This window comes from Solanum stenotomum, chromosome 3 (genome assembly GCF_019186545.1).
Source record: "Solanum stenotomum isolate F172 chromosome 3, ASM1918654v1, whole genome shotgun sequence".
Classification (NCBI taxonomy): Eukaryota; Viridiplantae; Streptophyta; class Magnoliopsida; order Solanales; family Solanaceae; genus Solanum; species Solanum stenotomum.
In genome coordinates this window covers 59255821-59272167 of record NC_064284.1, presented here as the reverse complement: position 1 = coordinate 59272167, position 16347 = coordinate 59255821, and the positions used below count along the sequence as shown (strand labels likewise).

General features: G+C 34.7%; 1 protein-coding gene across 1 annotated transcript; it reads left to right on the top strand.

Moving 5' to 3' along the window:
• The first annotated feature begins 1806 nt into the window (after nucleotides 1-1806).
• LOC125859368 (casein kinase II subunit alpha-2) lies at nucleotides 1807-16118 on the top strand. The gene is made up of 10 exons (XM_049539101.1): nucleotides 1807-2282; nucleotides 8766-8895; nucleotides 9491-9685; nucleotides 10914-11071; nucleotides 12624-12714; nucleotides 12909-12974; nucleotides 13257-13339; nucleotides 14119-14182; nucleotides 14293-14361; nucleotides 15633-16118. The coding sequence occupies exons 1-10, from the start codon at nucleotides 2197-2199 to the stop codon at nucleotides 15690-15692; spliced, it is 1002 nt and encodes a 333-aa protein (XP_049395058.1). The 5' UTR covers nucleotides 1807-2196; the 3' UTR covers nucleotides 15693-16118.
• The last annotated feature ends 229 nt before the right edge of the window (nucleotides 16119-16347 follow it).

Genomic DNA, 16347 nt, shown 5'->3' with positions numbered 1-16347 from the left:
ACGAATATATATGTATTTGCATGTGTATATACAATTTTCTCTCGCTTTATACAGACATAAACACAATTTATACAATTCTGTTGTATAATGCGAGAGAGGCGAGCACAGAGGGAGCGAGCGAGAATTGGAGAGTGGCGACGAGAATTTGGAGGGAGAGAGGCGATTGACAAACGTTTGCTACAGGGCGCAATTAAATCAAACAGTAGCTACTCCATTTATTTTAGATTATAAGTTTGTCATTCCATACAATTATCCCTATTTATTTTAACCATTAAAGTAACAAACTATTTAAGTATAATACATTAAAATTAAATAAATATCAGTAGATAAAAATAATAAAGTAAATAACAAATAATTAAAAGAATTAAAACTTATACTGGTAATGCATAGAGAATTTAAGCAAAGAAATTAATCAGAATTAATAGTCACTACCTTACCGCCAAAAAAAAAAAATTAACAAGAATGTAAGCAAAGAACCTAGAATTAATTAAGCAATTAACAAGATAAAAAAATCAAAGAAAAAAATGGTAGTTATTTATTTCACATATATTAATTATTGGAAAAATTATAGAAATCCCACTTTGTAGTTTACTTATTATTATTATCCCCTATAAGTTTTACAAATCTTCAAAATCCCTCATTTTCGCGCGTCAGATTAGTGTATCAACGCTTATATTATTGTATCTCGCGCATCAGATTAATGTATCATCGCTTATATTATTGTATCTTGCGCATCATATTAATGTATCAGCGCTTATATTATTGTATTTCGCGCATCAGATTAATGTCTCAACGCTTATATTATTGTATCTGTTTGAGGGATNTTGTATCTCGCTCATCAGATTAATGTATCAGCGCTTATATTATTGTATCCATTTAAGGAATTTCTGTAATTATAAATTTTCAAGGGATAGATTGTAATTTTGCATTAAAAGTATGTGATTTCTGTAATTTGTCCTTAATTATTTGATTCGTTATAAATTAATACTCTACACATTTAAAAGTAAATTAATAGAGGTGAACGTGTAATTTTATCATTTTAATACATGTATAGCTAATATCCATATAACTTATTCCACATAAGTTATGCAAATATTAGGGCTCAGGATCACAAAAGTTATGCAAATATTAATGAGTAAATTTTAGGTTTAGCAAACATAAAAATCATATTTGTATGCTATAACTATAGTTTGTATAATTGCGTTCCATAACAAACTTTATGTTTGCTATGGCTATTAATATGTATATTTCGGTATACATATACAAAAGATCAATTGTATAATCTGTTTCGGTATACATATACAAAAGAATCAATTGTATAATCTGTGTGTTTGTATAAAGGGAGAAAAAGAGAAAGACAAAAGCAAACTGGACAGGGGAAGATCTGTATTTGTATAATTATAGGTGTATATGACGAAAATATATGTATTTGTATTTGTATATACAATTTTCTCTCGCTTTATACAAACACAAACACAAATTATACATTTGTGTTTGTATAAAGTGAGAGTGGCGAGCGAGATTCTCTAGGGAGAGAAGCGAACGAAAAGATATGTATATATACAATTTTCTCTCACTTTTATACAAATACAAACACATTTTATACATTTGTGTTTGTATAAAAGGGAGAGAGGCGAGGGAGAGACTGCCAGCGAGAAAATGAGAGTGGCGAGCGAGAATTTCAGAGAGAGATGAATGACAACAGTTTGTTGCGGGTTACAATTAAATCAAACTGTGATTATATCATTTATTTTGAATTAATAATTTGCTATTTTGATATAATTTTCCCATAGAATCACAAAAACGCTTGGTAATTGAAATGGACCACTAAGATAATTTTAGGGCCAAGGATCAGACCCAAATTCACTGTCCACGTCCTGAGACTAGTCCAGTATATCCAACTTCACGCCCAAAACTCGATCCAACACCAACACCAACACCAACACTCCCACTTCACTGATTCTCTCTCTTGTGAAAAAATGTTAGATTGCGTAGTAGTATACAATCGCCGTTGATTACACTACGGCGGTGGCTTCACATGGAAGATGCGCTCAATTTCTCTTCCGTATCTCTCTAGTGTGCGCTGTCCTTGTTGCTTATCGTGCTCCACTTGCCTCACCTCCTGATTCGGTCGCCGGAAATTTCCTCACTTTTAGTAAGATCAACAGCTCCAAACTGGAGATTGACGGTAAAGTTATGTCGAAAGCTCGTGTTTACACGGATGTCAACGTGCTTCGCCCTAGGGAATATTGGGATTATGAAGCCCTTACTGTACAATGGGGGTAATTATTTTCTGCTTCTTTTTGGCGCTAATTGCTTAGTAATTGATGATTGAAATTATGTAATTTATACTTTTTATATTATGATATATCGGTTAATCCTTCTATTAGTATTATTGGGAAAAACCCTTTGGGTCGTTTGATAGCTGGTTAGAAGTATGCATGTATTAGTAAGGTAGGGAGTAGATATGAGTGAATTTATGTATTATCTTGTGCATGTATTAGTTATCTAAGGATTAGTTAAACATGTACATTAGTTATTCCACCTTCTAATGAAATAATTATGCAGGATTCTTAATTGTCAACCAAACTTCGTATTAGTTTTATACATCAATAAGTTAGTTCCTATTTAGCTATTGAATATCGTACAAGTTATAAGGAAATTAATACATAGTTAACTTGTTTCTTATCCAGTTACCAAACAACCCCTTATGTGTTAGATTGAGAACCTTAATTGTCTAGAACTTTTGTCTTAAAAGATAATTATGTAGTATCGAGAACCAAATTCATATAGCCAAACGGACTAGTATGGATTGAGACATAGTTGATTGAATAATTGTTGAAGGGATTATGATCGTTTGGTAGCTGATTAGAGTTATGCAAGTATTAGTAATGCAATGATTAATTATGAGAGAATCTATGTATAATTTTATGCATGTATTAGTTTTGCATGATATAGGTATACATGCATTAGTTATTCCATCTTCTACTTGCATAAAATAATACATGGATTCTGTCATAACTTATATATGTATTAGTTGTGTGGGTTCTTAAATTGCAAACCAAAGTGTAGTTATTCCATCTTCTACTTGCATAAAATAATACATGGATTCCATCATAACTTATATATGTATTAGTTGTGCGGGTTTTTATTGCAAACCAAAGTGTATTAATTTTATACATGAATAGCTTACCTCCTACCCAACTACCAAATATAGAATTAGTTATTCACCTCTTAATACACGAATAGCTTACTTAATTACTAGCTATCAAATGACCCCTTACTGAACAATGGGGGTAATTTTTTATGCTTCTTTTTCATCTCTAATCACCTAGTAATTAATTAATGAAATTATGTAATTTCTACTTTTGTATATTATGATGTGTCATATTACCATCTCCGCTCCTCTGACCCCACAGTTAATGCTATCATTTTATTGCAACAACCCCTTTTTAAGTGTTAGTTTGAGAGCCTTAATTTTTTAGAATTTTAAGAGTCAATTATTTAGCATAGAGAACTGATCTAGTCAGAATAATTGATATGAAGGATTCATATAGTTGATTGACTAGTATGGGCTAAAGGCATAGTTGATTGAGTGGTAGATTGATTGCTGAAGACAATTTCAAGTGTTTTTGGTATGGGTGTTGGTTTTGCTGGTAAACTCATAAACTAAATGATCATAACCAAAAGAAAGCATGTGAGGAGGGAACTCTCCAGTCTTCCACATACACTAGCTTATATGATTATTTTTTAGCTAGATGGAAGCCTATGGCTTCAGGAATGGACTCCAAAACTTGCTATGTTTCATTACTGACATTTGTAAGCATTTAGAATAAACTGGAAACTGATTTGCAAGAATTATTCACGCATGCACTAAACAAATATGCAATATTTCTTTTCATTTCTGGAGGCTGATGCCTTGCTATCGTCTGTTCGCACAAGTGCTTGTGCCATTTTTATTTGGAATCAAATCATTTTGCGTGCTCTATATTTAGACAAGAATTTGGAGATGGCTATTGAGTATTGAGATCATCTCTTACTAAACTGGTAAGCATATTTCTTGTTTGAAAAATTATGGTCAATGTTCTTTTATTCCTGATAATGTAGGATAAAAAATTACTACCAAGGTGGTACAACAGTTGCATCAGAACAGGATCTCAAATCTATCTCACAATCACATACAACTCCCTAGCTTATCTAGAAAGTCAAGATGTTGGTTCATATCCTCAATCAGGCCCTCCTTGCACCCAAATTACAAATTGTGAATACATTTTGTCTTGACAAAGAAATTCGACTTTTTTTTATCTTCAAAGCATCTCTTGTTTCTTTCCAGCCATAGGGTCCATAGGATGTTTAGTGGAATTGTTCTCCATATCTGTTTAAGCCTCTTGGTTGTTTTCTGATTCTTCCAGCAGTCCAACAAGCTCTTGGGCATTTCCTGGCATCACCCATGTTACACCACAAATACTCCAAAAGAAATTCCTGCACTACCTTGAGAAGTTGCAATGAACGATTAACAGTCTCCTGAGCTTCTTCACATGGAAAATACCTGCTCCCCGGTGCAAATCCTCTCTTTTGGAGTTTGCCATGGGTACATCAGGCCCCAAAGAAGCAATCTATACAAAAGCAGGCAACCCTGGTGGGAAGCTTAGTCTTCCAAAGCATTTTTCATGGCCATGATACCTCCCATTGCCCCTCATGTTTCTGTAATGCTCTGTAACTGTTTTTACAGAGAATTTCTTGTCACTACTCGCTAACCAGATCAAAGAAATTCTCACTGCTCGTTAACCAGATTGAAGAATCCACCGTATCCTCAACTACATCAGTAGTATTCTACTGCTATAAGAACTGGAAGAATTCTTCAAGTTCCCAGATTTTTAGCCTTTTAGAATTTTCGCCACCCTGCACTTGAGTAGAATTTAGCCAGAAATCCGTTCTTGTTAGTAGAACAATTATGCATTGTTGGGAATTTTGTTTTAAGGCACTAATTTCCTACCGAAACATCTTTACTGAATTTAATCTTGCAACTATTTCCCACCTCTACTCTTGTACTTCTGTTATTCTGCCCTCAGTTTGCAAGTTATTCTCCAAAATCCACATTATACCTCTATAACCTTTTAAACAATAAGCTCTGTTGTTTAGTGTCAAATTTCAAACTCCCAGGCCTCCCTCTTTTGTCTTTTGTTACCTTTTTCATCTAACCAAATGCATCTTCTGATTATTTGAGTTTCCTTCCCACGAGAATTGGTTGGTCATAGAATTCTGTTTCTTTTCCACACTTGAGGGGATTAGAGAAAGTGGCATCCTGTATGTAGGATTCCATCCAAAACACGAGTTAAGGTCAATTTTCCTTCAAAAGATAAATATTTTCCTCCATAAAGTTATCTTGTGTGTACTTATCTAAGTGGTTGTTTGGATATAAGAATTGTGAAATTTGAAAAAAAGTAGTACAAGTTGAAAATGGTATTTGGGGCTTTTGGAAGTAAGTAGTGGCGCAGGGAATGGAGTTCATCTTTACGCCCTTCTTTCTTTTTCCTAGAATTACAACTTCCTTCCATCCATGGTCAATAACAACGTTGTGTTATCAGTTATATAGGGGTGATAGAAGAATTTTAAAGTTATGTAGAAATAATTAATACAATAATTCATCAGAAAAGTCACAACCCTTTTGAAAAGTCACAACTCATCAGAAAAGTCACAATCCTTCTAAAAAGTCACCAAAGTCACAACCTTTCAAGAGAACATATGCTATTCAAATAGAAATAAATGGGTGTTTTAAGTAGGGGTATTATTGTAATTTAACATTCAAGTTAGGAAGTTCATGCTTTTAAGGTAGTATAGATAGATAGATATAGAAGATAGATATAGATAGATAAATGTCATTGTACTCCAAGTTGTGTTTTGAACATGAATACAAATTGGAGTTTTTGAATTTTTGTGAGTGATAGGAGCGAAAATTTTGAAAACAGCTTTTGGAATTTTTCCGAATTCTGGAAAATTGCAATTCTATGTATTCCTGAAAAAGTGAAAACTATCCATGGCCAAATGGGCACTAAGAATCCCTGCCATATATTCTGTTCATTATTCCTTGCCCCATGGAGGGCAAGGTACACTTTGGGAGAACTCTCTACTTTGCATCCCAAATGGTCAACCAATTCTTGAACATAATTGTCTGCATTAATATTGAATACACTGCTTTTATACAGGCTAGCCTGTAAGTTGTAACAGCTTCAAAACACAGTGAAATCCCTCTAATATACAAGAATTGCTCTTTCCTGGCTTCACACATAGGAAGAGTGTCATCAGCATAAAGTATGTGTGAAATAGCCAAACTCCCCCCTCCCTCCAATTTCTCTAAGCCACTCTAAATTCTCTGCCTTCCTTAGCATTCTTCTTAAGACCTCCATCATCAACACAAAAGGTATAGGTATGGGGACAATGGATCACTGTGCCTCAACCATTTCAAGGATTTGAATTTTGAAGAGTCCTTGGGGACTCCCATCGATAAAGATTGAAAATCTGACAGTTGATGTACAATACTGAATTTGCTATAGTCATTTACGTATTCATTTGTTCCATAAGATTTAATAAACATGACCAGTTTACATAAAAAAGTGTTCATCACTTCATTCCCAACCAAAGTTGCATCAGTAATTTGTCTACCTTTTATAAATGCACTCTAGTTTGCTGAAATCAATTTATCTATCACCATTTCGAGTCTTTCCGCTAACAATTCTGCTGCAATCTTTTGAACTCTGCCCAGCAGACTAATTGGTTTGAAATCTTTCACTTCTACAGCCCCCTTTTTTTTTTGGGATCAAGGCAATAGAAATAGAATTGAACCTCTTTACAAATGTGCCTTCTTGAAAGAACAGATCTACTGTCCTCCACACATTCTCTTTAATTGTATTCCAGCACTTCTGAAAAAAATTCAAATGAAACCATCCGGGTGGTGCCTTCTGTCCTTAAAAATAACTTTATTACCTCTTCCACTTTCTCCATAGTGAATGTCTCTGCAACCACTCTTTTTCTTCCTGAACTTCTCTTTAGGTTACTTTGTACATGTTGGTCTCCGCAGCTCAGGTTTAGATAAAGATCTCCATAGAACTCCAAAATATGATCTTTGATTCTCTGCTCATTAGCCACCAACTTCCCTTCAGTAACTAGTAAGTTATCAGTACAATTTACCTTTTGTGTGCATTTGCCATCTGATGGAATTTTTTGTATTTATTCCCTTGCTTGACCCAAAGGCATCTAGATTTTTGTCTTCAGGACAAATATTCTTTGGCAATACCTTCAGGCTCCTTGTTAATTAAATTCCTTTCAGATACAGACTGGTTCTGTTCCTGTTTCCCCTTCTCCCCTCTCCTGATGGTCCAATTCTTCTGATCTCTTCATTGCTTTATTCTTCCTTGCTTCCAAGCTTCCAAATACTTCCTTGTTCCATTTTTAATGTCATTTTCAGCAATATTAGCTTCTTCACAGGTAGCTGACAAAGTTTTCCTTCTACATTATAAGAATTCCACCATTTATCTAGCCATCTCAATGAACCCCTGCTGCTCAAACCACACTTCCTTGAACTTGATTATCCTTTCCCTTTTTCTCATTCTCCACAATTAAGAATAGTAGGATAGTGATCTGACGTTGTTCTGGCCAACAGTCTTCGATTTGAATTACTCATTCCAAGTCTCTGAAACAAGAAATCTATCCAGTCTAGAAACTCTGTGATTATAAATGCTTCTGAACCATGTAAAATGTGCCTCCATGAAGTGGAAGATCAATCAAAGAAAGGTCATTTGTAATTCTGGAGAACTTCCTTATTGATCTTGTATTTCTTGCCCTCCACAGCTTCTCGTCTTCGAATCTGTTTGTATTGAAATCTCCCCTTAATGCACATCCCATTAATAACAGCTAGTTCTTTCCACAGCTTCTTGCTCAATTTCATGTCGCAACTCACAAGGCCCATGTACTCTAGTAAATGCAACTTGGAGCGTGTGTTAGTTTCTTCCATCATAACATTGGCTGAACATCGTCAAATAAGTTTTTTCTTTTTTCTGACTGTTAAAAAGGTATTGTATCAAATGTCCAGCAACCAGAAGGTGTTGTGGATATTTTACAATGGGTAGCTCCATTACGTGTTTTGTAATGAGCTCAAAAAATCCACCATGGCCACTATATCATTTGCAATGGCCATGTTACACCACACTTGGGATAGCCATATGTGCTTAGCACTAACTACAGATTCTGATTTGCTTTCAAAAATCCTTGCATTCCTTTCCTTCCAAATAATCCACCATCCTTACATTGTCAATAATGTTATCATTGCACTTCCATCTTCTTTGGTCGCAAAGAATAATGATGCCTTCAGATCCTTTTTGAGTTACTTGCTAGATGTACAGATTTTTATTACCATTTCATTTGGCCTCAAGTCATTGGCTATGTATTTACTTGCAGTAAAAGACAATTTAAAAGAAACTATAAAAACCTTTTCTTGCAAAAGAGAGAAGAGTATGTAGGTTGTTAATATAAGTCCTGTGATGTTTTCCTTTTCAAGTTCCAAGTTTTCTGATGTCTTGGAATCACGTCACCGGGCCTCCTTTGACAATTTAATCTTGCTTCAGCAAATGCTGTTAGGATGATGGTACCAGTTATTTAATTAGATTTTGTTTCCGTTCAGAATCCTCCTCTTTGACCAGTTCAACTTAATTAAACTCGGAGATATTGTATTATTCTCATTGAACCATCCTTCTGTTTTATTATTCCAGTGATCAGGATGACTATGAGGTTGTTCGGAAAGTTGGAAGAGGAAAATATAGTGAAGTTTTTGAAGGTATAAATGTTAACAGCAACGAGAAGTGCATAATCAAGATCCTGAAACCTGTTAAGAAGAAAAAGGTATGAGTTCTGTATTTTCACCTTAGGTTACTGGCACTTTATGTAACAGGTGACTATGTTGTTTTTTTATGAGCAATGTTGATTAGGCAAATGTCACACTTTCAAACCCTATGGACAATAGTCTGGTGTTTAAGTGGAGAGGGTTAGATGGGTGGGTACATTATCCACCGAATTTGGACAGTGCACCAACTGGGCTTCAAGGATTTGTGCAGAATCTTTTTTTTTCAGTTTCAAAAAATAAAAATAAAAAAGATTCTGCTTCACAAAGAAATTTAACTGTAAAGTTGGTTATTTACTGTATTGTATAAAGTTGCTATTGCCTTATATACCGCATGGTACTTTTTGCTAACCTAACATTTGATGAAAATCATCCATGTTAACAGCCTTTTAGAGAAAGTCGTATCTATCTTATGAATATGTAAAATATAAACCAATCTTTTATTGAGCTTATTTTAGCAAGTTTGGTATCATTATGTATCTGCTGGTGCAGCTTTTTTCTATCTTCTCTCGTCTCTAATTTTGAACTTCTTCAACCAAATGATTTAATTGCAATTGTGTACATACTTTTGAACTGTTATTGATGGTATTTGTGTAGATCAAGAGAGAGATCAAAATCTTGCAGAACCTCTGTGGCGGACCAAATGTTGTCAAACTCCTTGATATTGTCAGAGACCAGCACTCAAAAACACCAAGCTTAATTTTTGAGTATGTGAACAGTACAGATTTCAAAGTACTGTACCCAACATTAACGGATTATGACATACGCTACTACATATATGAGCTTCTCAAGGTAAAGGGATATCCATATGATAGCAGTCAGTATTTCTCCCCCCTCATTGTCTGCCTTGTTTTACTTTCCTTCTATCGGCATATAACTGAAGATATTAGTTTTATGCATGTCTTATTGTCATCTAGCTGTAGGTTTGCCTATCCCATACTACTTTTTATGTTGACCAGGATTTGGGAGTTCCCTCCATTTATTTTATGCAGTATCACTCTTTTTATCAGAGATACGGTTTTGGAAGCACTTGAACATTTTGTAGATGTATTCTCATTTTCTTTTGATGGAGTCTACTAAGTAAATTCCTTCGCATTTATGTGCCTAGCACAGTTTTAGAAGGCAGACTTTGTCACTTGTAATCATGTCCTTGCCCCAAATTAAAAGTGAATTCTTATAATGGGAGCTTTATGGATTTCAACGACATACCCAGTGTAATTCCACAAGTGGGCTTTGCGGAGGGTGGTGTTCACACAAATCTTACCCCTACTTTGTGAAGGTAGCGAGAGTGATTCTGATAGAGTATAGACCATCGGCTTAAGTAATGCATTCCAAAGCAATAACAAATACAGTAATGAAGAAGACATGTTGAAAATAATAAAGAAAAGCAACAACAAATAATACGCTAACCAAAGTAAAGGAAACAACAACATACCTAGTGTAATCCAAGTGGGGTCTAGGGAGGGTGGTGTGTATGCAGCCTTACCCCTACCTTGTGAAGGTAGAGAGACTGTTTTAGAATAGACCCTTGGCTCAAGGAAAATCAGTCCAGATAAAGAATAAACAGGAGAGAAAGCATAACAAAGCATCCAGAATACCAACTACAACCAAATAATATGATAATCAAAGTACAAGAAACAACAAAATGTAACAGAAATCGAAGGACAAAACTATAACAATACAACAAGTACTAATATAACAGGAAGTGGGGATAGAGTTTGCAAGAAATGATTGCTGGAGGGTATACTGTATGGAACAATTCTAAGAGGAAGTGGGTTCCTCCAACCTGTGATGACCTCCGTTTTAGAAGTCTGTTTCAGTTATATATTGGTGCTCAGCGGAAACCTTTTCTGAACTAGCAAGTTGATAAATAAAATAACTCATAGTTCTTACTGTCTTAAGGTTGCCCTACTTCTGACAATAAAGCTTCTTATAACAGTTGTTTAGTTCACCATTGGTCTATTCCTTGTGTATATTTTATGGAGGAAGTGGGAATTGAAACTTCTTTATGAACCTGCAGGCACTAGACTATTGTCATTCTCAGGGAATAATGCACAGAGATGTCAAGCCACATAATGTTATGATAGACCATGAGTTGCGGAAGCTTCGCTTGATAGACTGGGGTCTTGCTGAATTTTACCATCCAGGAAAGGAATATAATGTCCGTGTGGCTTCAAGGTAAGGCATATTTTGCTAAAACTGATTGGTGGAATAGGTGCATCCTATGTGGTGTGCGAGCTATTGAATAGGAGCAGGGGTTTTACCTTGTGAAGGGTAGCGGCTGCGGGTTTCCCTTGTCATCAAAAAAAAAAAAAAAAGAAAAAAGAAAGGATAGGTGCAGTTGCTTTGCCAAATGTTGGTGTTATTTACAGTTTTTTAATAGTTAATGGTTCTTTCTATTTTTACTTTACAAACTGTTCTCTGGGAATTTGAGCTTGTAGTTCGGAAACAAGATAATCCTGTAGGTCTTTGTTAAGTTAGCTATTTAGTTATGGACTACACTGCCTCAGATAAAATAAGATATCCATCATGTGGGTTGGCTTTTGGAGTTTGAATTTTTCAAATTTCTATCTCAAAATGTTTATGATGCTACTTACGACCATGAGGTCATGGGACACTCCTTCATTAGGAGCTTCATTCACTTTGCTATGCTAACAGAAAAAGGCTCCTAGGCTTCACTATATCTACTCTTAGGATTTGTTTGATATGATGTACAAGGAAAATAATCATGATATATTATTTAGTGAACTTTATCCAATGTTTGGTTGTAATTTAAATCATGCATAACTTAAGTCTTGTATAACATAATAAACCAATTGGTGCATTATTTTATACCACCACCAACATGGAACACTAATCCATGTATAAGTGTACCTAAAGGACAAAACCTATCATTATCTTTTTCCTAGAAAACAATGAAGGACAAGCATCCATGGTTATGATTGTAAACCCATTACTTTTTAGTTTAAAAAATAAATAAATATTTTGAATGATATCTTATATATCCAATTTAAGTGCAATGAACAAACACCTAACAAGAAATAGTATCTATATTACTAATCCTTGCATAACTAATACCTACGTAACTAATACTTGCATTATAATCCCAGTATAATTATACATCATACCAGTGGCAAATTTAAGTGCAAAAAATAGGGCGCCCGAACCCGTGGTCTCTTCCTAAAATTAGATATTTTATGTATATCTTTTCTAACATTTGTATAATATTATATTCTTGCACCCGTACTATAAAAAGTCTAGTTGGTCCACATGGTTAAATGTTGAGCTTTTGACTTTGAGGACTGAGGATCAATTCCCACTTAATACATTTTTCTTGGTGCACCCATATTCGAAAAATCCTAGATTCGCCTCTGCATCATACCAAACGACCCCTTAAGAAGATTGCCAAGAGGCGCTCTTTGCAGTGTAACCATGTAATGGAATGTACACTTTCCAGCTTGTAAGTTTGCTGGACTTGACAAAAGAATCTACAAACTGCTCTCCATGAATCCATACATATGCTAGAGCAGTCAATTTTTGCTTGGAGAAAGTTAGAAGATGTTCAAGGTTAATTGAAAACCAGTGTAAAAGTTAAGTTGGCCACATAATGTTAACTTACGGTACATAATGTATCAAAATATTTAGTGGCCATTGATTTGATTTTATCCCCTCTTTTGGTCTATAAAAGGCTATCACAGCAAGTTTGAATATGTTTTTGTTTGTTTATCAGATACTTCAAGGGCCCTGAACTTCTAGTTGACTTGCAAGATTATGACTATTCTTTGGACATGTGGAGCCTTGGATGCATGTTTGCAGGAATGGTAAGAAGCTTTAAGGCTTAAGCCAATCATGGTGCTTCATCTATTTTCCTAGATCTGAGGTTGTGGGCCTTTTGAAATTAGACCCACAAGTTTTTAGAGATTACTTATCAAAAAAAGTTTATAGAGATTACATTGTGTATTAGTTTTTATCATCTTGTTAATTGTGCTTAATAGGCGTATTGTTCTTTATGTAGATCTTCCGCAAGGAACCTTTCTTCTATGGCCATGATAACCAGGATCAGCTTGTCAAAATTGCTAAGGTAACCTGTTTGGCTACAGCTTTCTGCTCACGCAATCTACTGCGTTGTGTCTTTTCTGGATCAGAATCTGGTTCAATGAGGTCTTTGTCCCAAATGTTACCCCTTTTCATGCCTCTAAACAAATTCTGCAACTAGGTCGATGGTCTATAATAGTCTTGATGGTAGGTTCGTCTAGTTACGTCTATCAGTAGAGTTGTCAGTTGTTTGAATGAGAGGAAACGTTATCAGGTGCAAGTATATCTTACCTATTCGTTTGGAGTTGATGGAGAATTATCTTTTTAGGTACTTGGAACTGATGAGTTGAATGCATATTTGCACAAGTATCAACTGGAGCTTGATCCTCAGCTGGAGGCGATGGTTGGCAGGTATGTTTCAGGCTGTCATCTTTAACCTTGTTAATATTTCATCACCAATCATAAACCTATTGAAATGAATTGCCCTCTCAATTCCTTTTTAATATACATGGTTAGTCCTTATAAATAAATAAAAAAGATTCACATGGTTGACTTTTTTAGAACCTCGGATAAAGTTCGAATGATTTATTATATTCGAGTTTGGTGGACATATGTTATTATGAGAGTTGGACAAGTTGAAAAAGATATAGAGATGTAGAGCAGTTAAATCACATTTGACACTCTGAACAGTATGGCAATTGATATTAAGGAAAAAAGTCTTTATTTTTTATAAAATATACTAATTACTAAAAATTCATGCAACCCTGCAAAGTGAAAACTGCTTCTCTACCCCTAAAAGGTTGGGAAGGGTAAGGTTTATGTACATCCTATCCTCCCCGGTCCCACTTGTGGGATTAGACTGGGTATGTCGTCGTTGTTATTTGTATACAAATTACTTAAATAGTTAGCAATTCAAAGAAAAGGGGATGGAGGGAGGGAGTGTAAAATCAACTGTGAGCTGCAACTAGATAGTGTTGCTGACTTACTGAGATGATCTCAGTAGCTAGCTATGATAGAAATGTGGAAGTAGCTGGTTGGTCAAACAAAATGACCTGGAGGGGGGACAAGCACAACTAAATAAGGTTCTTACGGAAATAAGTTTCACCAGTTAGCTTTCACAGAATGGTGGCATATCTGATTGCAGTCAGAATGTATGCTATTGATAGTTAATATAGTCACTTCTCCTGCAGGCACAGTAGGAAGCCATGGTCCAAATTTATTAATGCAGATAATCAGCATTTGGTGTCGCCTGAGGTATGTGCCTTCAATCTGTGGTAATTTATGTTAACCACTTTGGTTTGACTTGCTATAACAAATTGTCTTTGCTCAGAATTTGATACTTTGATTTTGAGGTGTAATTGCAGGCTATAGATTTTCTAGACAAGCTTCTCCGTTATGATCATCAAGATAGACTTACAGCAAAAGAAGCAATGGTAATTCCATATAATTTGCGACTACTATTTGGGGTCATAAATTCTGTTTTGTCTATGCTTTGCCTGTATAGCCAAATGAGTATTGCTGTTTTTTCCAAGTATAGTAGCAAGGGAGGGATTAGGTGACTTTTGAAAATGGGAGGGATTAGGTGACTTTTGAAAACCTACAGCACTAAGACCAGGATATGAATAATCAACTACAATTAGGGGTCGTTTGGTGTGATGGATAAGGGGAGTTAATCTCAGGATAAAATAGGTAAAGGATAAAATAGGTAAATGACAAATATGTCCCTTCAAAATCCTTTTTATATATCATTTTTCACATTTATGTATATTTACATTTTTTTTAATACCATGTATAATAATATTTACTACTTATTTTTATGATAATTATACATATTTTTCTATTAAAAAATTATACTATATAAATATAATTTTTATTTATGAATTTATTTGACTAATTCTTATGTTTATTTTATTTTGGTATCTCATAAATTTTCTTCTCTTTAATAAACTTAAGAGGGAAGTTCTATTTTTAAGCTAAATAAGAAAAAAGTTATATTTTCACTTATCATGGGAATACATAAACAAAAATATTTAAATAAAAGAAAAGTTTTATTTTAAAAAATGAATAACCAAAAAAAATAAAAATAAAAATAAAAAATGAATAACTAAAGCTCGCAAAGAAAAATTTAAAAAGTTTAAATTAAGTGAAGGGTAATTTTGTAATCAAACAACCTGTTCTTAAAATTTATCAATATATATTATTTTGCATACAACAAACCAAACACTTAATAAGAAATAATCTCAGGACAACTTATCCCATCATAACTAATCCCAACATAACTTATTCCATCATAACTCATATTCAAACCAAACGACCCCTTAAAGTTTTAAACAAGACACATGCCCCAGGAAAGAGATTGTATGGGGAAAGTTGTGGGAGAAGAGAAGGAACTAACTTGTTTACCAATTCTCAAAAATAAAAAAAGAGAAGGAACTAACTACATCGAGGTTCCTGGAATTTAACCAACTTTTTTCTTTATTTCCTTTGTGTGTGGAAGATATCTTAAACCATACATTTGTAGGTTTTATCGCCTCATCATTGATAGGGCATCTTTATTTTGTTACTCTTGCTGTGTGTTTATGCACAGACAAAGGATGTGTGTGATAGAATTATTTTCACTAGTGCATTTGATATCACGTGTCTGTATTGGTTCTCAGATTTGTGGCATAAACCTGATATCTAGTTTTCTCTCACTGTTTTGTAGGCCCATCCTTATTTCTTGCAAGTGAGGGCTGCAGAGAATAGCAGGATGAGGACGCAATAGATGTTACTTTGGGAAAGAAGAAACTTATGGTGTAATGTTAGCATATATTGTCATCTTCAGCTATTTGGGATTATGGTATGGCAGAAGTTCATGATGGAACATTTCATGAGCAATATGGTTTCATCGGTTTACCCCTCATGGCCTTTTTCCCTCTGCTGGTTATGAATTGTCTTGCATTAGCCCTCATGTTTTTGTATCCAAAGTCGATTGTGTAATGTTTGAGAATTGAAATATACTGAGAAGCTTTGCCTAGACACTGGCAATATATTCTAAGGTTGTATATGTTTTAATTCGAGATATAGTCTTTAGTTTCCTTGTTTCTGGGTTGTTAGGATTTTGGAATGATTGGCAAAAGATTATTTGGAGGCCGATGGTACTGTAAGACTTCAGTTTTGTGATACTGTTATAGTGTGCTAATTTTGCTTACCTGTTTACTAGCTTACTTCAGGGTTTGCTTGCCTAAAGCCACAGGAGGTATAGTCTTGATAGATATCCATGTATATTATTATGAAATAAGGCAAAGTCTTGTTGGGATTTATGTCAGAAACAGGGACAAACTGTGGATTAGATGGTTACATGCCTACTATATGAAAGGAATTGTGTTGTAGACTATGGCCATCCCTAAGCAGGCATGTTGGATGATCATAGCAGCTAG